General features: G+C 42.8%; 1 protein-coding gene and 1 long non-coding RNA gene across 3 annotated transcripts in view; one reads left to right on the top strand and one right to left on the bottom strand.

Moving 5' to 3' along the window:
• si:ch211-59o9.10 (uncharacterized protein LOC561841 homolog) overlaps positions 1-8,251 on the top strand; it is a 37,417-nt gene extending 29,166 nt beyond the window's left edge. Inside the window, exons 8-11 of the mRNA XM_059987694.1 lie at positions 1,463-1,551; positions 1,648-1,769; positions 3,236-3,335; positions 4,034-8,251. Of these exons, the coding sequence (XP_059843677.1) occupies positions 1,463-1,551; positions 1,648-1,769; positions 3,236-3,335; positions 4,034-4,087 (365 nt within the window). The 3' untranslated portion in view covers positions 4,088-8,251. The remainder of the gene's footprint in view (positions 1-1,462; positions 1,552-1,647; positions 1,770-3,235; positions 3,336-4,033) is intronic.
• The window catches only part of LOC132403897 (uncharacterized), a 78,731-nt gene extending 61,410 nt beyond the window's left edge, over positions 1-17,321 (bottom strand). The window contains exon 1 of one of the 2 annotated variants that reach the window (XR_009515383.1): positions 17,188-17,321. This is a non-coding gene — a long non-coding RNA (uncharacterized LOC132403897). The remainder of the gene's footprint in view (positions 1-17,187) is intronic. The other variant, XR_009515384.1, reaches the window with a different exon arrangement.
• Positions 17,322-22,321: the final 5,000 nt, after the last annotated feature.

Below are 22,321 nucleotides of genomic sequence, written 5' to 3'. Positions count from 1 at the left end.
TTTCAAATAAAAACTTGATAACTTTGTAGGTATATAGCCCAGTGCATGATTAAACAAACATAGCTAGCAGGTTCTAATGATCAATGGTCTGACTTAACAAAACTGATTGAAACAGAAATGAGTGTAGAAGGATTGGATAAAGGACAACCAAACCAAACAGTGAGGATGTAGCAGATGTGACACTTTAACCTTCAAATCATCAGTTTTTATACCATGGCAAGATTAAGCATAGCAGCAAGACACAAGGTGGTTGTCGTGCATCAGCAAGGTTTTTCCCAAGCAGAAATGAGTTTCAAGGTGTGCTATCCAAGCTCTTCTGAAGAAACACAAAGAAATGGGCAAGACTGAGGATCAGAAACAGTTGTACGTTTGCCTGTTTGCTGCATTCAGTTTCCGTGGCCGACATCCCTTCTAAATTGAAAGCAGTCCAGCACTGCTATTACCTCTGAACTCAGAAAACACGAACTGCTCCACAGTCTGGAGAAGTCTTGGAAGAAGTGATCTTCATGGAAGAGTTGCTGCCAAAAAGCCATTCTTCCAAAGTGGAAACAGCCAAAAGACTCGCTATGTATAGAACACAGACTGGAGTGCTGCAGCAAGTGGAATGGATAAGTCACGGTTTGTAATTTTTGGCTCATAGGAAGCAGCTTATCTGTAGAAGAGCTGGAGAACACTACATGGATGAGTGTCTGCAGCCAACAGTGAAGTATGGAGAGTCATTGCAGGTTTGGTGCTGCATTTCTGTAAGTGGAATTGGTGATCTGCTCAGAAATAATGGAATCCTCAATGCTGAGTAGTATAAGCAGATTTGTATCCATCACGCAATACCAGCAGGAAGGCATCTGGTTGGTCCCAATTTCATTCTGCAGCAGGACAATCGCTCCAAACGCAGCCAGTGTTATAAAGAACTTGTGTCCAAATGAAATGGGGTTCTGCAACAGCTGGTATGGCTTCTACAGAGCCCTAATCTCAACATCATGATGGCTGTCTGGAATTGTCTGGAGAAACAAGCCAAAGTCTGTAGAAGAATTAGGTTGTTTCAAGTATCTTGGAACTCGTTATCAGCCAATTCTTATAAAACTGCATGCCTATATATTTACAAGAATTGATGCAGTTTTACAGGCAAAGGTGTGGTCACACAAATTGATTTTTTTTTACTGTTTACTGCTCTTTATATTTTTTATATATAGAATCTTTTAATTTCAGTATGTTTACACGTGCCTAAGACACTTGGACAGTACTCTACCTTTGGGCTAAAATGGTCCAAATGTCCTCCATTAAGGATCACCTTCATTCTCCTGTTCTGCCTTTGACAGTGAGTTATTTTGGTAACTGAGAGTATACTGGAACATGCACACTCTTCAACTTGGCAGAGCAAGTTGGTTTTGTTTTTTTTTTAAGCCTTGATTTGCAGCATTTCTATTCATTGTACTCAAAGTAAACTGAACAATTATTACTTTAGGCAGAAATAGAAGAAACAGAAGGCACAGCCGGCATCAAACTACCTCAATGTATATAAATGAAGATATAAATGATGGCAATGACTATGAGGTGAGCTTCATTTTGTGCTACTAAGAAATGTGTTAGTTATCATATTCAGACATAAATTTTCCTGATTTCTAACAGTTCTGGGAATCTTTCATGTAGGATTTGCTAGCTTTTGAAGAAAGCCAGGGTTCAGCTGTTGCACAGAAGAAACTCAGTAATGCTGATATTAACCGATTGCCAATAAAGTTTTTTGACCCAAAATGTGCTGCAGGAAAGACACAGTAAGTAAATGTCTCAGTTAGATTTATTTGAAATAGCTTTTTGTCATGCTGAATGGTAAATTTGCTTTGAGGGTTACCCCGACAGGATTGATAATTCTTAAAATGGTTTACTTGGATTAAAGTCATGTACTAGTTGTGACTTAATCTTGAACATGTATAAACTTTACAAATATGTATTTAGTGTTTTGTTGCTGGAAAATCTATAGAGCATCCCATTTTAATCTAATGCTTCCTCTGATCAATGGGCACTAAATGCATGCTAGTTCATGTACTTTATACATTTAGGCTGAAATGGAGTGCATAGGACCAACTATATCACAATTTCAACTAAAACTTGACCTAGTCCTCTATTTAAAGAGCAAACATGAGAAAATCTGCAGATGCTGGAAATTCAAACAACAACACACAAAATGCTGGTGGAACACAGCAGGCCAGGCAGCATCTATAGGAGAAGCACAGTCGACAGGACTAACTGAAATGAAAGATAGTAAGAGATTTCAAATCTCTTACTATCTTTCCTTTCAGTTAGTCCTGACAAAAGGTCTTGGCCCGAAACGTCAGCAGTGCTTCTCCTATAGATGCTGCCTGGCCTGCTGTGTTCCACCAGCATTTTGTGTGTGTTCTAGTCCTCTATTTGTTAAGTTATTAATGAAATTTGGCAGAAGGCCTTTATTCTTGAGCTCCTCACCCCTGCTTGGGCACAGGCAGCTGACAGTTCACCTGTGTCCTCTGTCCTGGGCCGATAGAAGGTTGATCAGCCCTGTGGTTTCCACTTTCACCACACAACTTTGTTCGTCTTCTACACAAAGATTCTTCCTCTCCCAGGGATGAGGTCTTTGGTGTTTCTGTAGCTTTGGGTTTTTATGCAATGAGGTTGCTAGCCCCATGCCTAACCACCCTCCTTTTGCAGCTGGGTTTTGGATCATCCATGTCAGAGTGTGTGTGCTTTATCACTCCAGCTCTATTAGCAAGAGGTTACCATTTGGCCTATGTCTGTGCTGTTTGAAAAATACTATTTTTAAGTATTTACTATTATAAGTGAAGTAAAATACTTCACTTTCATCTCTGCATTCCTAAATCTGGCTCCAAGTATTCAATTTTATGAACCTCTGGCCACTTAAAAGCAGCCTGTCGCTTGTTTTCCATTCCTGACAATGGCTTTGAATCTCTTCTGTTCTAGGAAGAATTATACCTCAATGTTGTACTAAGTACATTATCTTGTACTACTTTGGGAATGGCATGTGAAATTAAGATGTCTCTGTGATGAATAGATTTCCTGATCCAAGATTATCAGGTTTAAAGTTTGCTTGTCCAGAATTTAGACATTCAGAATTCTCACTGGAGATTTACTTATGATTTTGCTGGTTTGTTTTCCTTACATTTGTAAATGGCTTTAAATGTTTTGAGAAATGTTTTAAGAAATGCATTGGAAAACTTTCCTTGTAATGCATATGTTTTCTTGTTAGATGTCATATTTGCTTCAATGATTATTCTTCAGGAGAAAAGTTGAGGATCTTGCCCTGCCTTCATGATTATCATAGTCAGTGCATTGACCGCTGGTTAAAGGTATTGATTGTGAAATGCATTATTTTGTCCTTTGTTTAGGACTTTCACAGTTCAAAATATCGATTTGGTTTCTAGGACAGTTTCTGCAAAGATCACTTTTGTAATCGAGCATCTACAAAGGCAGATTTAATTTAACTTCAGATTTCATTAATTCTCAGACTCTTTGGGAGAGTGAAGGGTAGAATGAGCTTTGGCTTAAAAATGACATGGGAATAATGTAGTTATTTTGCGTGGCCTCAAATAGAATTGGTTTTGCCCATCATTTGAGATAAAACTGTTCTTGTCATAATTATTGCATTGATGAAGTTTGAGCTTTGGCCCACTCAACTGTTTATTCAACTCCATGGATGGTGCCTGACCTATTGAGTTCCTCCAACATTTTGTGTGCTTATCTAGTTTTGGCAGTGCCTTGGTGCATGGCAGTTGTCCATTTACAATAATCGAAAAATGTCAGTCTTAAATACTTAAATCCTTGTAGATTCTTGCGCCTTGTAGCAAAAACAAACATTAGCTTGCTTTTATAGACATGTACCTTAAGCACTGAGATTTCACCAGTATAGGTCTAAATTTCAGACATTTATCTTTGCTTCTTGCTAGTGAGATTTTCAGGCATGTGATGTACATTAACTACTTTTTTGCTGCAACAACAGTATTAAAAGGAAAATTTACTCGTGATTTATTTTAACTCTCTCCTGCAGGGACATATAAGTTGCCCAATCTGTAGAGTTGATGTAAACCTGGAGTCTGTGTGATGAGTACAAGACTGCTATCAAATCAAGTGCAATAATTTTCATTTGCCATGGATGCAAATGTTTACATTATTGTTTCTCAGGATTTTACAATTTCTACATTTTCACTTTCCAAAGCAAAGACCAAAACAAAATAACTTTAGATTGTTTAAAAAAATATGCTGTTTAAATAACTTCATTCTTGAAAGTTTATAACTCTAATTCTCATTATTTTAAAACTTGTGGATGATGGTTTAATTCAGATGCATCACTCCCAGCTTTGTGGAAAAGTCAGTTGGATACTTTGAGCTAGTCTGCTTCAGCTCAGGAAGAAATGTTTGAATAAACTTACAATTTGAAACTGTTAACAGCATTCCAATATTTGAGTATTTGGGGGAGGGGAAGACTTTCTCATTTTGGTTGTTAATGAGCTTGAGTGTGTGTATAAAGTAATTTTCCCAATTTTCTTTTTTTAAATTGATGCTGCTTGTGAATGTGCATCCTGGGAGGGATGGTTGCATAGTCCAGTGATCTGTCATGGGCGCTCTGTACAACTGACTGGTGGGGGGAAGCCTGTGGAAAGCTGCTTCCTCGATTATATTTTTCTTGTACTTGTTTAAGATGTATATGACTATTTATCACCATTTTAACTTGACATACAGGTCAGAACTTGAACATAATGTACTGAATATGTTGATTTTTCAATTAAAGTGTAATGTTTTCAATCACTGCCTGTCTTGCTGATTGAGTAGACATTTTGTTAAAGACCCTTTTTAGTCTAATATCTTACTTGACAATGGAGTGAGCACTGCTTGCTTCCTACATTTGAGACAAGATCAGTTACTGTTAGTTATTTTGAGATCCAGCATGGAAAAGGCCTTTCTGGCCCAACAAGGGGCACTGCCCAGCAACCCACCTATTTAGTCCTAGCCTAATCACAGGACAATTTACAACGAACAAGTAGTATGTCTTTGGACTGTATGAGGAAACTTGCACTGTCATGGGGAGAATGTATAAATTCCTTTATAGATCGTGCTGGAATTTAACTCTGACTCTGTCCTGTAATAGTGTAGGGCTAAACAAGACCATAGTGCCCTACTAGGCAGCATATATTCAAGAAGAGCTGAGAACTACAGCAAATGAATAGCTGTTACTGGGCTAACAACATGTGTTAAGCAAAGATTGTAAAATAACATGATAATCCTGCAATATCTTGTATATGGTATAATTTGGGGAAAATGGATGCAGTCGTTTTTAGCAAAGGACTGGATGTAAATTGGTTTCCACTTCAATGTGAGTTAGTGGGGTAAAGTTTAAAGAATAAGCTTAAAGTGAGACTTATGAAGGTGGTTTTGTGCAAGAAACAAGTGGGAATAGAAATGGTGTTCAAAAAAACTAGGAAAATCTTGCTGGACATGACACCAACCTAAAAGTAGTGAGTACAATTTGGGGTCTTGATGGGTGTACTAACAATTGAGGCAGATGAGAAAGTTTACAATTGGACTTAACATGAAGAGGCTGAGTGAACTTCAACTACACTCAAGTTAATGTGATCTAGTGAAATAAGATTGAGGGGGAATGGAGCAAGATGTTTTACAGAAGTTCTATGTGATACACACCTTTAAAGTTCCTAAACATTGTGTGAAGGCAGAATCTTCAATAAGGGAAAGAGTTCACAATTACACTATCACGGTCCAACTGTGTGTCAGAAGCCTTAAACTTTGAGCTGCAGCAAATCAGAGATCCAAAGTGTGAGAAGATATAGCTCAGTTGGGTTTGCTGACTGAGTGCATAAGGCATAATCATGTGGCAGTTTGGTGTTTTGAGCAGCGATCTGGATTGATTAGTGTTATGAGTGATGGACAATGGGGTAAAGAGTTAACCATTCCCCCTTGAGGACCATGAGAAAGAGAAGAAAAACGGGCAAGAACATCTGTGACAGATAAGAGAGGGAGATTGCTGATTAACTGTATTGTGACTCCTTTTGAATTATTTACTGTTTCACTGCAAGGACAATAGTTTGCTCGTTAACATTCCTCAGTGGACTGTAGGAGTGGCATGATTTGATGAACACAGTCATTCAGAATTGATGGATAGCTGAGACCCCATTAGTAGGGATAAAAAGACAGGTCTGGAGAGACGCCCTCCAGACACGCCAGTGGACACTGAGTGCTGGAACTCACAAGAAAGGTGGGGGCTTCAGAGACCGAACCAGGAGATCGGTCAGTAAAACTCAGTGTTACAGCAGGGCCGGTGGGGACGTGTGTGTGTCCACTCATGCCCGAGTGACGAGTCCACCACAGAAGAACGGTCTAGCAGAAGGACGGAGGGGTCATAGCTGAATGACCACCACAACAACAGTGCAACAGAATCAAAAGGCAACAGGAAGGTTTGCTGACTGTAACTGCTTAATCTCTTGCGCTCTCTCTCTAACGATTACAACACAAGCATAACTACCTCAGCACTCATGAACTGAACTTTATACAATTTATGACAATTCATTTACCCCTAGACATTGATAGAGCTTGTTTATTATTGCTTATTATTATTATTCCTACACTTTTAGGTTTATTACTGCTACCTTATGTTATATGTATATTTGCATTATTGATGTGGTTTTGCTTATTTTTATTAATAAACACCTTTAAATATAGTACCACTACACTCCAACGGATTCTTCTTTCTCTGCTGGTCAGACACCCAGTTACTGGGTATGTAACATGAGTAAGAACAAATTTAAAATAAGGCAGTGGCAAGCTGTTACAAGAATCACCCCTTGTAATAATGATCAGTGAGGCACAGACTCTGTACAGACAAGTAACTTTTATTGTCTCAACTAAAAGGCATGTCGGTTCACAAACTACCTCTGTGCACCCCACTGGAATCCTTGACCATGAATGGTCAATGAAGAGAAAAAGTATTTCCCAGGAAAGGAGTCTATGCTGGCCAGGTGTATCTCATGGTCCTGATCTCTATGTGTCCGTGGGGTCCTCATCCAAGATGATTGTTCTCTGGTTGCTGGAGAGTTATCACTGCTATGTACTTGGAGCTCCTAACTCTTAAAGTGTTCCTTGTCAGTTGAAAGTGAATTTCTATCCTACTGGCTCAAGATCTTGTGACCTACCTGGTTCTCTACCTTACTGGTTCTTGTCCAGGGCTACAACTAACATTGTTTCATAGTTCTGCCCACCCAAGCCTTGTGCATTTGTCTTTCAACTGGCTAATCCAAACCACTTAAGTGAGGTGACTCAGACAGTCTTAATGAGATTACAGATCACTTCAGTCAAGTCAGTCTTTGTTGTCATTTCAACCATAACTGCTGGTACAGTACACAGTAAAAATGAGACAATTTTTTTTAGGACCATGGTGCTACATGGAACAGTACAAAAACTACACGGAACTGTGAAAACAACACCAAAAAAAAACACCAGACTACAGACCTACCTTAGACTGCATAAGGTGCACAAAACAGTGCAGGCATTACAATAAATAAAAGACAATACAAATAGGCACAGTAGAGGGCAGTAAGTTGGTGTCAGTCTAGTCTCTGGGTATTGAGGATTTTGATAGCTTGGGGGGGAAGAAACTGTTGCATAGTCTGGTCGTGAGAGCCCAAATGATCCGGTGCCTTTTCCCAGATGGCAGGAGGGAGAAGGGTTTGTACGAGCAGTGTGTGGGGTCCTTCATAATGTTGTTTGCCTTGTGGATGCAGCATGTAGTGTAAATGTCTGTAATGGCAGGAAGAGGGACCCTGATGATCTTAGCTGACTTCACTATCTGCTGCAGGGTCTTGCGATCAGAGATGATGCAATTTCTGTATCAGGCAGTGATGCAGTGCATATGGTACTTTGGTACATACGGCATTTTGCATAATAAGTAGCTATCCATCGGAGAAAGGTCTCAGGTTTAGCAGCTCATTAGCTGAAGCTCCTTGTGTCCACATTCAATTGCTCTGATTAGATTATCCCAGAGCAAGAATCAGTTCAGAGTCCACAAAACGGGGGTAAACAAGGACAATTGGTTTGTACACTTCCCCTGTCCTTGACTGATCAAATCCACTAATTGTAGGCTGCTGTTTCTTCTGGCCACCATCTCCCTCCTCATGATTCAAAGATCATTATCCTCTTCCAATTCTGTTGACTGCCCATAGGACTGCCATGGAACCCAGGTAGATGTGCAACACTTGCAATCTATAAATAATAGCATTTACTTACTAAATTCATGCACTTTATATTGAAAATTGTATCTATTATTTCAGCCTTCTGTTTTAGCTGATATACATGGAGCAATATAATTATCACAGTACATAAAACTGGTATTTCAGCAGCATGTGATACTATTCTTGCCCACAGATGCATCTGAGCATTTGTCCCTCAATTCCAAAACTTGCTTCAAAAGCCTGGGTCGCTCAATAGTTCATTGCCTTACCAGTGTGTGTTTTAATAACTTTAGTGTGTTTAGTCCATTGATGAACTCGTGTCCAGTCTGCAGTCAAGTGAAGAATTGGTAGCAACTCAGTAACAGCATAGTCACACAGATATTCATCTGTATCAGTGTGTTGGATCTTGAAGTTCTCCTTCATTACTGTGTGACTTGCTGGCTGAGGCAAAGTTCATCCTTCAATGGCAAGATCTAACATCACATTCCCTGTGGCAATATTGTGACTGTCCAAAGGGCATTGCCTCCATCCCTTGGTATAATTTGTGGCTGCTGTTGGTATGTAATATGCCTGTCTCGCCAATGCACATTGTAAGAAAGCCTAGTTATTCACAGGCAAAATAAACAATTTTTGGAAGTACTGAAACCACAATTTGTAAGCTTCTGCTTTGTCATTTCTTCTGGACAAGACTAGTGGTCTCCCCCTTGATGGCATCTTGATAAATCTGTCCCTTTCCCAGTATCATTCATAACAATAGCATGTGTTCGTGGGTTACTCAAGGATATCTATGTATTCTGATGATATTTACCAACATTGTGAACCCTTTTCAAAGGATAGGTTGAATTATTTCCATGTCGGGGAATGTGGAATAAAACCTTCCTTTATCATCTTCACAGGTACCCAGTACTCTGGTTATTGTAAGGCTTCTAATAACACAATGGCACCCTTTCTCTGACCCATTCTTTTAGATGCTTATCTGAGACCCAATTTGGTACAATGTGCATCAAGTTGTAATTGGTGCCAATCATGGTAAGTAACCAACTAGCATACGCAGCACAGATCTCAGGTTTATGCATTTCCTTCAACATGAGGTCTACATGGTTGTTGATTGTTGGATTGTTGGATCTTGAAGAGGCTTCAGAAATTTAACCGCATCATTAATTACTTGGGACGCATTTTGACCAATCCGATTAGTTTGTACCTGATCTTGATATTTTTCTCCAGTAATATCCCTTATTTTCTGCTGGAGGGATTGTATCTATTTTTAAAATTCTGCTATTCTAGGGTGTTGACTGTTGCTACCCCTGCTGCATAGCCTGCTCCTATTAATTCCAATAGTCCTCTTTTCCTTCTATTTTTGACTGGTTTAAACTCACTCCTGCTTAGTTATCTCCCAAGAAGGTGAGTAAATAGTAATTTCATTGTAGGTAAGCATCATTCATGTACTATTATTTAAGTTAGATTTAAGATTACCTGCACATTCTGGTACCCTCGTACCAAAGTGACAAATTCCCCTGTATCTTTTAACACTAATCCTACCCTGTTTGTAGAATGCTGAGTTTCATTATGTTTAGGCTCTAGTGCATTTTCCGTCTCTTGTGGGTGTGGGATAGTGATGTTTCTAATAGTTTTGAAGGCCTGGAAAGGGCCTGGGCCCTGACAAACACTCTGTGTCTTTTAGTGCCTTACCCATTCTATTCTCCTTGTGTACTACATTCTGCTGTAGGCAGTTTATAATGATGGAAGCAACTGAAATATGCTGCTTTCCTTAGCTGTGCAAGTCTAAGGAAGACAACCTCCAGACTCACTTATAAGATTGAGGTGCATTCCCACCCCAGATCCCTTTTTGTGTGGATGCTGTGTAATTTGCTACCCTGTTACAAATTAATGCCATGAAATAACAGTATACTGCATACAATTAAAAAAATTACTTTATAATTCTTAATTTGACTAAAGGGTTAGTAAAGAAAAAACAAAAAAAAATGGTCCATTTTAATGAAACAGTCTAATCTGCAAAAGTTGGAGCTCACAGTTTCTCCAAGTCCTCGATCCTATCAGTATCACCCTGTGCTTCATCAAAGCCACTCCTGGTTGAATCCTACGACCTCCTCTATCCAATATCTTCCCTCTTCATCTCCTCTCGAACAAAAAGCCCAAGCCCAACCTTAGTCGCCCTCACAGAGAGACCTCTACTAAGTTCGACCATCCTCAGAATCAGGTTCATTATCACCAAGCATGTGACATGAAACTTGTTAACTTCGCAGGAGCTCATTGCAATGCATAATATAAAAGAAAAATGAAATAAAATAACAATAATTACAGTATACATACATTGAATAGATTAAAATCCTGCAAAAACCCCCCCAGAAATAATATATATTTAAAAAGCGAGGTAGTGTCCAAGGGTTCAATATCCATTTAGGAATCAGATGGCAAAGGGGAAGAAGCTGTTCCTGAATCATTGAGTGTGTGCCTTCAGAATTCTGTACCTCCTACCTGATGGTAACAGTGGGAAAAGGGCATCCCCTGGCTGCTGGAGTCCTTAATAATAGACACTGCCTTTCTGAGACACTGCTCCTTGGAGATGTACTGGGTACTTTGTAGGCTAGTACCCAAGATGGAGCCCACTAAATTTACAACCCTCTGTAGCTTCTTTTGGTCATTGCAACCTTCTGCAGCTTCTTTCAGTCCTGTGCAGTAGCGCCCCCCTCCCCATACCAGACAGTGATGCAGGCTGTCAGAATGCTCTCCATGGCACACCTATAGAGGTTTTTGAGTGTATTTGTTGACATACAAAATCTATTCAAACTCCTAATGAAGTATAGCCACTGACTTGCCTTCTTTATAACTGCATCAATATGTTGGGAGCAGGTTAGATCCTCAGAGATCTTGACACCCAAGAACTTGAAACTGCTCACTCTCTCCACTTCTGATCCCTCTTTGAGGATATGTGTTCCTTCGTCTTACCTTTCTGGAAGTCCACAATCAGCACTTTTGTCTTACTGATGTTGAGTGCCAGGTTGTTGCTGTGGTACCACTCCAGTAGTTGGCATATCTTTCTCCTGTACACCCTATTATCACCAACTGAGATTCTACCAACAATGGTTGTATTATCAGCAGATTTATAGATGGTATTTGAGCAATGCCTAGCCACACAGTTATGGGTATAGAGAGAGTAGAGAAGTTGGCAAAGCACACACCCTTGAGGTACACCAGTGTTGATTGACAGCAAGGAGGAAATGTTATCACCAATCTGCATAGATTGTGGTCTTCCAGTTAGGAAGCCAAGGATCCAATATCAGAGGGAGGTACAGAGGCTCAGGTTCTGCAGCTTCTCAGTCAGGATTGTGGGAATGATGGTATTAAATGCTGAGCTATAGTTGAACAGCATCCTGGCATATGTGTTTGTGTTGTCCAGGTGGTCTAAATCTGTGTGGAGAGCCATTGAGATTGCATCTGCTGTTGACTTATTGTGGTGACAAGCAAATTACAATGGGTCCAGCTCCTTGCTGAGGCAGGAGTTTAGTCATGACCAACCTCTCAAAGCATTTTATCACTTTAGATGTGAGTGTCTCCAGCCTCTTGGCATGAACACTGAATTCTCCAACTTCCGGTAATTCCCTCCCCCTCTCTTCCCCCATCCCAGTTTCACTCTGCCTCCTCCTCCAGATGCCTATCACCTCTTTCATGATTCTGCCTTCTTCTACTACCCATAATGCTTTCCCCTTATACTCCTTGTTCCCCTTTCCTGCCTATCCCCTCCCTGCTTCCCCTCCTCCACCCTTTGATCTTTCCCCTTACTGGTTTTTCACCTGGCACTTACCAGCCTTCTCCTTCACACCCTCCCCCCCTTTTTTTTAAAGGGCCCCTCCCCCCTCCTTCTTCAGTCCTGACGAAGGGTCTCGGCCCAAAACGTTGACTGCTCATTTCCCCGGATGCTGCCCGACCTGCTGAGTTCCTCCAGCTTGTTGTACGTGTTGCTTTGACCCCAGCATCTGCAGAGTATTTTGTGTTCACATTATTCTTCTTAGGCACTGGTATAATTGTTGCCTTTTTGAAGCATAGAAAACCTACAGCACAATACAGGCACTTCAGCCCACAAAGTTGTGCTGAACGTGTCCCTGCCTTAGAAATTACTAGGCTTACCCACAGCCCTCTATTTTTCTAAGCTCCATGTACCCATCCAAAAGTCTCTTAAAAGACCCTATCGTATCTGCCTCCTCCACTGTTGCTAGCACCCATTCCATGCACTCACTCTGCGTTTAAAAAAAAGTTACCCTTGACTACTCCCCAGCACCTTACACCTGTGTCCTCTTGTGGCAGCGATTTCAGCCCTGAGAAAAAGCCTCTGACTACCCACATGATCAATGGCTCTCATCATCTTAAACACCTCTATCAGATCACCTCATCCTCCGTCGCTTCAAGGAGAAAAAGCCAAGTTCTCTCAACCTATTCTCATAAGGCATGCTCCCCAATCCAGGCAACATCCTTGTAAAAATCCTCTGTACCTTGTCTATGGCTTCCACATCCTTCCTGTAGTGAGGCGACCAGAACTGAGCACAGTGCTCCAAATGGGGTCTGAGCAGGGTCCTATATAGCTGCAACATTACCTCTCGGCTCCTAATTTCAATTCCACGATTGATAAAGGCCAATACACTATACGCCTTCTTAACCACAGAGTCAACCTGTGCAGCTGCTTTGAGCGTCCTATGAACTCGAACCCCAAGATCCCTCTGATCCTCCACACTGCCAAGAGTCTTAACATTAATACTATATTCTGCCATCATACTTGACCAACCAAAATAGATAATAGACAATAGGTGCAGAAGTAGACCATTCAGCCCTTCAAGCCTGCACCGCCATTTTGAGGTCATGGCTGATCAACTACTATCAATACCCGGTTCCTGCCTTGTCCCCATATCCCTTGATTCCCCTATCCATAAGATACCTATCTAGCCCCTTCTTGAAAGCATCCAGAGAATTGGCCTCCACTACCTTCCGAGGCAGTGCATTCCAGACCCCCACAACTCTCTGGGAGAAGAAGTTTTTCCTTAAATCTGTCCTAAATGACCTACCCCTTATTCTCAAACCATGCCCTCTGGTACTGGACTCTCCCAGCATCTGGAACATATTTCCTGCCTCTATCTTGTCCAATCCCTTAATAATCTTATATGTTTCAATCAGATCCCCTCTCAATCTCCTTAATTCCAGCGTGTACAAGCCCAGTCTCTCTAACCTCTCTGTGTAAGACAGTCCAGACATCCCAGGAATTAATCTCGTGAACCTACGCTGCACTTCCTCTACAGCCAGGATGTCCTTCCTTAACCCTGGAGACCAAAACTGTACACAATACACCAGGTCTCAGCAGGGCTCTGTACAAATGCAAGAGGATTTCCTTGCTCTTGTACTCAATTCCCTTTGTAATAAAGGCCAACATTCCATTAGCCTTCTTCACTGCCTGCTGCACTTGCTCATTCACCTTCAGTGACTGATGAACAAGGACTCCTAGATCTCTTTGTATTTCTCCCTTACCTAACTCTACACCGTTCAGATAATAACCTGCCTTCCTGTTCTTACTCCCAAAGTGGATAACCTCACACTTATTCACATTAAACGTCATCTGCCATGTATCTGCCCACTCACCCAGCCTATCCAAGTCACCCGGAATTCTCCTAACATCCTCATCATATGTCACCCAGCTTAGTATCATCAGCAAATTTGCTGATGTTATTCTCAATGCCTTCATCCAAATCATTGACGTAAATTGTAAACAGCTGTGGTCCCAATACCGAGCCCTGTGGCACCCCACTAGTCACCACCTGCCATTCCGAGAAACACCCATTCACCGCTACCCTTTGCTTTCTATCTGCCAACCAGTTTTCTATCCATGTCAATGTCTTCCCCCCCCGAAGCCCTGAGCTTTGATTTTACCCGCCAATCTCCTATGTGGGACCTTATCAAATGCCTTCTGAAAATCAAGGTACACTACATCCACTGGATCTCCCCCGTCTAACTTCCTAGTTACATCCTCGAAAAACTCCATCAGATTAGTCAAGCATGATTTACCCTTGGACCAGTCCTATCACTGCTATCTAGATATGCCACTATTTCATCCTTAATAATGGACTCTAGCATCTTCCCCACCACTGATGTCAGGCTGACAGGTCGATAGTTCTCTGTTTTCTCCCCCCCTCCCTTCTTAAAAAGTGGGATAACATTAGCCATTCTCCAATCTTCAGGAACTGATCCTGAATCTAAGGAATATTGGAAAATGATTACCAATGCATCTGCAATTTCCAGGGCCACCTCCTTTAGTACCCTAGGATGCAGACCATCTGGACCTAGGGATTTGTCAGCCTTCAGTCCCATCGGTCTTCCCATCACCGTTTCCTTCCTAATGTCAATCTGTTTCATTTCCTCTGTAACCCTATGTCCTTGGCCCATCCATACATCTGGGAGATTGCTTGTGTCTTCCTTAGTGAAAACAGATCTAAAGTACTCATTAAATTCTTCTGCCATTTCTCTGTTTCCCATAACAATTTCACCCAATTCATTCTTCAAGGGCCCAACATTGTTCTTAACTATCTTCCTTCTCTTCACATACCAAAAAAAAAGCTTTTGCTATCTTCCTTTATATTCCTGGCTAGCTTGTGTTCGTGCCTCATTTTTTCTCCCCGTAATGTCTTTTTAGTTAAGTTCTGTTGTTCCTTAAAAACTTCCCAATCATCTGTCCTCCCACTCACCTTAGCTCTGTCATACTTCCTTTTTTTTTAATGCTATGCAATCTCTGTCTTCCTTTGTCAACCACTGTGGCCCCTTTCCCCCCTTTGAATCCTTCCTTCTCTGGGGGATGAACTGATTTTGCACCTTGTGCATTATTCCCAAGAATACCTGCCATTGCTGTTCCACTGTCTTTTCTGCTAGGCTATCCGTCCAGTCAACTTTGGTCAGCTCCTCCCTCATGGCTCCATAGTTTCCCCTGTTCAACTGCAACACTGGCACCTCCGAGCTGCCCTTATCCTTCTCAAATTGCAGATAAAAACTTATCACATTATGATCACTACCTCCTAATGGCTCCTTTACTGCAAGATCGCTTATCACATCCTGTTCATTACTTAACACTAAATCCAGAATAGTCTTGTCCCTGGTCGGCTCTCGTACAAGCTGTTCCAAGAATGCATCCCTTAGGCACTCTACAAACTCCCTATCCTATGGTCCAGCACCAACCTGATTCTCCCAGTTCACCTGCATGTTGAAATCCCCCATAACTACTGCGACATTACCTTTGCCACATGCCAATGTTAACTCCCTATTCAACTTGCACCCAATATCCATGCTACTGTTCGGTGGCCTGTAGACAACACCCATTTGGGTCCTTTTGCCCTTACTGTTACTCAGTTCTATCCACACAGACTCTACTTCTCCTGACCCTATGTTCCTTCCCCCCACCCCCCCCTTGCAAAGGACTGAATCTCATTCCTCACCAACAGGGCCACCCCACCCCCTCTGTCCACATTTCTGTCCCTACGATAGCACGTATACCCTTGTACATTCATTTCCCAGGTCTGATCTCCCTGCAGCCATGTCTCCGTTATCCCAACAACATCATAGTTACCCATTCGCACCTGGGCTTCAAGCTCATCCGCCTTATTTCTGACACTTCGTGCATTCAGATATAGAATTTTTAGCTCATTTCTCCTTTCTCTGTTTGAATCGCTGCCTATTGTGCTTAACCCAGCTCCCCGAACTCCCATCGGGCTATACGCCCCTAGAATTTTGTTGTCCTTCCTAAATTTACTTATTCTTTCAACACATTTAACTCCATGTTCCGTCAGACCATCCCTCTGTACATGTGTCCTCCTTATCACTTTTTCTGCCTCACCTTTCTCTACTACACACTTAATATTCTGGAACCGTGTAGTCCCCACCTGTCCTTTATTCTTCATCTTGCTATCCTCTCTCACATTCTGGATCCCCGCATTCTGCAAATTTAGTTTAAACCCCCCCCCCCCCCAAGAAGCACTAGCAAACTTCCCTGCAAGAATGTTAGTAACGCTCCAGTTCAGGTGTAAACCGTCCCTTCGGAACAGATCCCACCTTCCCTGGAACAAAGCCCAATTATCTACAAACCTGAAGCCCTCCCTCCTGCACCATCCTCTCAGCCACGTATTAATCTGTATAATCTTTCTGTTCCTTGCTTCACTCGCACGTGGCACAGGTAGCAATCCTGAGATTGTTACCCTGGAGGTCCTGCTCTTCAGCTTCGCACCTAACTCCCTACGCAGGACACCCTCACTCATCCTACCCATGTTATTGGTCCCTACATGGATCACAACATCTGGATTCTTGCCCTCCCTCTCGAGAATAACCTGCACCCGATCTGAGATGTCTCCAGCACCAGGGAAGCAACATACCATCCGAGACTCCCGATCTTCCCCACAAAATTTCCTATCCGCCCCCCTGACTATAGAATCCCCTATCAATACCGCTCTCTTCTCTTCCCTCCTCCCCTTCCTAGTCAAGGGTCCAACCTCAGTGCCACAGACAGGACCACTGCAGCTTGTTCCTGGTAGGTCATCCCCACCAACAGTATCCAAAACGGTATACTTATTGTTGATGGGAACGGCCACAGGGGTGCTCTTCTCTCTCTGTCTGCTCCCCCTGCCTCTCTTGACTGTCACCCATTTGCCTACCTCCTGTCTTTTCGGTACGACTACCTCCCGATAACTCTTATCTATCTCTGCCTCTGCCTCCCAACTGATCCGTAGTTCATCCAGCTCCTGCTCCGATTCCCTAACTGGGTCTGATAGGAGCTGCAGCTGGACGCACCTTTTGCAGGTGTGGTCATCAGGGACAACTGTGTTGACCCTGACCTCCCACATACTGCATCCGGAGCACACCACTGCTCTAACTGTCTCCCCATGACCTGATCCCAGATTAGTCAGAATAAATGAAAAGCACGTACTGATTTCTTCTTGCCGAAGTCCTCTTGCGTCGAAGCCCGCTGAGCCAAAGCCCGGCACTCCGCTGCCCGGAGCCCGGAGCCCGCTCCCGAAAGTGGGCCGCTTTCCGAAGACCGCGCTCGCCGCTGACGTCACCCGCGCTTGCGCAGCTTTACCTTCCTCCTCCGGTACCGTCCAGAACCGTAAAACCAGGACGAACCAAGAGGGTCAGACCAATTATGCTCACAGATCTCGATTTTGCAGATGACATAGTCCTGCTCTCTGACCAGATGGAGGAAGCACAGCTGCTACTGACAAAAGTGGAAATTGAGTGCAATAAAGTTGGACTTCACCTGAACGCTAAAAAGACAGAGTACATGGTGTTCAACTGCGACGAAGGTACTCTCAAGATCATAAAGAATGATACCATTAAGTAAGTCTTAGACTACACATACCTCGGGTCAAGAATGATGAGTTCAGAAAAGGACATAAAGATACGGAAGGCACTGGTGTGGTATGAAGGAAATCTGGAGGTCGAACCTGACCAGAGGCTCAAAAAGAGGATTTTCATAGCAGTCACAGAGTCCATTCTCACGTATGGATTGGAGACGTGGACACTCACCAAGACCAAGTGAAAGTCACTAGATGGTTGTTATACACGAATGCTCCAGGTGACTCTTGACGTGAGTTGGCAACAGCACATGACGAACGTCGAGCTCTACGACGACCTACCGATGCTCACTACTAAAATTGTGGTGAGAAGAAAGCAACTAGCAGGGTACTGTCTATGCCACCCTGAGCTACCTGCCAGCCTAGTCATCATGTGGGAGCCCAAGCATGGGAGGATGAACCCTGGGACCCTCCCAAGACTATGGTCAATATGCTCCTAGATGATAGCAGCACAGCTAATGTAGATGAACTGAATACACTGATGAGGGACAGGGAGGAGTGGAGAGTCCGTCATCGTGCCCAATGCTGACCCCCTAGGCCTGAATCAATGTAGTAGTAGTAAAATGAACCACTTCACACTTATCTGGATTGAACTCCATCTGCCACTCTCAGCCCAGTTTTGCATCCTATCAATGTCCTGCTGTAACCTCTGACAGCCCTCCACACTATCCACAACTCCTCCAACCTTTGTGTCATCAGCAAACTTACTAACCCATCCCTCCACTTCCTTATCCAGGTCATTTATAAAATTCATGAAGAGTAAGGGTCCCAGAACAGATCCCTGAAGGACTCCACTGGTGATGGATTTCCGTGCAGAATATGACACGTCTACAAGCACTCTTTGCCTTCTGTGGGCAAGCCAGTTCTGGATCCACAAAGCAATGTCCCCTTGGATCCCATGCTGCCTTACTTTCTTAATAAGCCTTGTATGGGGTACCTTATCAAATACCTTGCTGAAATCCATATACACTACATCTACTGCTCTTCCTTCATCAATGTGTTTAGTCACATCCTCAAAAAATTCTATCAGGCTAGTAAGGCACAACCTGCCCTTGCTGACTATTCCTAATCGTATTATACTTCTCCAAATGTTCTTAAATCCTGCCTCTCAGGATCTTCTCCATCAACTTACCAACCACTGAAGTAAGACCCACTGGTCTATAATTTCCTGGGCTATCTCAACTCCCTTTCTTAAATAAAGGAACAACATTCACAACCCTCCAATCCTCCAGAACCTCTCCCGTCTCCATTGATGATGCAAAGATCATTGCCAGAGGCTCAGCAATCTCCTCCCTCGCCTCCCACAGTAACCTGGGGTACATCTCATCCGGTCCCGGTGATTTATCCAACTTGATGTTTTCCAAAAGCTCCAGCACATCCTCTTTCTTAATATCTACATGCTCAAACTTTTCAGTCTGCTGCAAGTCATCCCTACTATGACCAAGATCCTTATCCATAGTGAATACTGAAGTAATGTATTCATTAAGTACCTTTGCTATTTCCTCTGGTTCCATACATACTTTCCCACTGTCACGCTTGATAGGTCCTATTCTTTCATGTCTTATCCTCCTGCTCTTCACATACTTGTAGAATGCCTTGGGATTTTCCTTAAATCTGCCCATCAATGCCTTCTCATGACCCCTTCTGGCTCTCATAATTTCCTTCTTAAGCTCCTTCCTGTTAGCCTTATAATCTTCTAGATCTCTAACATTATCTAGCTATCTGAACCTTTTGTAAGCTTTTCTTTTCTTCTTGACTAGATTTATTACAGCCTTTGTACACCATGGTTCCTGTACCCTACCAAAACTTCCCTGTCTCATTGGAACGTTTCTACACAGAGCTCTACCCAAATATTCCCTGAATATTTGCCACATTTCTTCCGTACTTTTCCCTGAGAACATCTGTTTCCAATTTAAGCTTCCAATTTCCTGCCTGATAGCCTCATAATTCCCCTTACTCCAATTAAATGCTTTTCTAACTTGTCTCTTCCTATCTCTCTCTAATGCTATTGTAAAGGAGATAGAATTATGATCACTATTTCCAAAATGCTCTCCCACTGAGAGATCTGACACCTGACTAGGTTCATTTCCCAATACCAGATCAAGTACAGCGTCTCCTCTTGTAAGCTTATCTACATACTGTGTCAAAAAACCTTCCTGAACACACCTAACAAACTCCAACCCTGCTGAACCCCTTGCTCTAGGAAGATGCCAATCGATATTTGGGAAATTAAAATCTGCCATCACGACAACTCTGTTATTATTACACCTTTCCAGGATCTGTTTCCCTATCTGCTCCTCGATATCCCTGTTACTATTGGGTGGCCTATAAAAAACACTCAGTAAAGTTATTGACCCCTTCCTGTTCCTAACTTTCACCCAGAGAGACTCCGTGGACAATCCATCCATGGCATTCATCTTTTTGCAGCCCTGACACTATCTCTGATCAACAGTGCCACCCCCCCCACCTCTTTTACCTCCCTCCCTGTCCTTTCTGAAACATCTAAAACCTGACACTTTGAAGTTACCATTCCTGTCCCTGAGCCATCCAAATCTCTGTAATGGCCACCACATCCAAGTACCGATCCATTCTGTAAGCTCATCTGCTTTGATCACAACACTCCTTGCATTAAAATAGACACATCTCAAACCTTCGGTCTGAGAGCGTCCCTTCTCTATCACCTGCCCATCCTCCCTCGCACACTGTCTCCTAGCTTTCTCTATTTGTGAGCCAACTGCCTCTTCCCCAGTCTCTTCAGTTTGGTTCCCACCCCTCAACAATTCTAGTTTAAACTCTCTCCAGAAGCCTTAGCAAACCTCCCCGCCAGGATATTGGTCCCCCTGGGATTCAAGTGCAACCTGTCCTTTTTGTACAGGTCACGCCTGCACCAAGGGAGGTCCCAATGATCCAGAAATCTGAATCCCTATCCCCTGCTCTAATCCCTGAGCCACACATTTATCCTCCACCTCATTTTATTCCTATTCTCACTGTCGTGTGGCACAGGCAGTAATCCGGAGTTTACTACCTTTGTGGTCCTGCTTCTCAACTTCCTTCCTAACTCCCTGTAGTCTTCTTTCAGGACCTCTTCCCTTTTCCTACCTAGGTCATTGGTACCAATATGTACTACAACCTCTGGCTGTTTTTCATCCTCCCACTGCAGGATATCTTGGATGCGATCTGAAGCATCCCAGACCCTGGCACCTGGAAGGCAAACTACCATCTGAGTTTCTTTCCTGCGTCCACAGAATCGCCTGTCTGACCCCTCGCTATAGAGTCCCCTATCACTACTACCTTCCTCTTCCTTTCCCTACCCTTCTGAGCCACAGGGCCAGACTCTGTGCCTGAGGCACAGCCACTGTCGCTTCCCCCAGGAAGGCTGTTTCCCCCCCCCCCAACAGTACTCAAACAAGTGTGAACTTCCACCTGTAGCAGTGAAGGTGGAACTCTCTTTCAAAACAGCCTGTCAGCCTGTGAGACAGAGATCACAGGGTCATCAGGTGCAGCAGGGATCTTCACAGCTCTAGTTATATTCTCTCTTTCAAAGCAGCATAGGAGATGTTGAGTTCATCTGGTACTGAAGCATCACTTTCATTCATACTATTAAATTTCGCTTTGTAGGAAGTAGTCAGTACTGGTGCTGCAGTCTTCAGTCTCTGCCTATACCCAGGGAGTAGAAGTACAGCCAGGTGATCAGATTTCCCAAAGTGAGGGCTTGGAATAGTATGGTAGGCATTCTTGATGGTGGTGTAGCAATGGTCCAGTGTGTTGTTTCCTCTAGTATTACAAGCGATCTGTTGATGGTAATTGCTTAGTGATTTTTTTTCAGACTGGCCTGGTTAAAATCTCCCAAAATGATGGTGAAGGTGTTAGGATGCACTGTTTTGTGTATGTAGATCCTAAATGAATGGCACACATATCTTCCACAATAACCCAAACATAAAACAGAGCAAGCTGAAAATAAGTTACCCTCACAGAACTGCCAAAATGAAGTACATTCAGTGCAACAGTAAAAATATGAACCAAGACATTACACAACCTTTGAGAAACATTTGGGGTGAGCAGCCCAGTCGATATACCTCATGTAAATCACTGCCCCACTCAATATTCACATGAGTATGATCCCACAGAACTGTAATCTTACCATGGCCACCATTACCTGAAGGCTGCTCAATAATTGACTTATGATTATCCCATGGGATACTGAATAATGTCTCATCTAGAATTTTATTGCATAGGAAATGAACCTTTGTACCTTCTGGAATACCTCGGGTTTTGTTCACACATGTCAAGCCATATACCCCTGTATAATACAAAATATGAGTCCCCTATTTCTTCTTTGTTAGGCCACATTACCGATCTTTCCTTTCAGTTAGTCCTGGCGAAGGGTCTCAGCCCGAAATGTCGACAGCGCTTCTCCCTAGATGTTGCCTGGCCTGTTGCGTTCCACCATCATTTTGTGTGTGTTGCTTGAATTTCCAGCATCTGTAGATTTCCTCGTGCCCATAGAGGAGATTTGTTTTTGTTCACTGAGTATTCTCTCTCCAAACAACGACATCACTGTTGACATGTTTGTCTGCTGTAATTGCTCTGGAGCATGACTGGCCCTGGCCTCAGTCATAGTTAATTACATTGCAGCAAAATACACTATTTGTTTCATATTGAATTTAACCTGTAACACACAAGGGCGATTTCTGCTCTTATTTCCAG

The sequence above is a fragment of the Hypanus sabinus genome, chromosome 13 (genome assembly GCF_030144855.1).
Source record: "Hypanus sabinus isolate sHypSab1 chromosome 13, sHypSab1.hap1, whole genome shotgun sequence".
In the NCBI taxonomy this organism is placed as follows: Eukaryota; Metazoa; Chordata; class Chondrichthyes; order Myliobatiformes; family Dasyatidae; genus Hypanus; species Hypanus sabinus.
The sequence above is the reverse complement of the archived record's forward strand: the minus strand, read 5'-3'. Positions and strand labels throughout refer to the sequence as shown.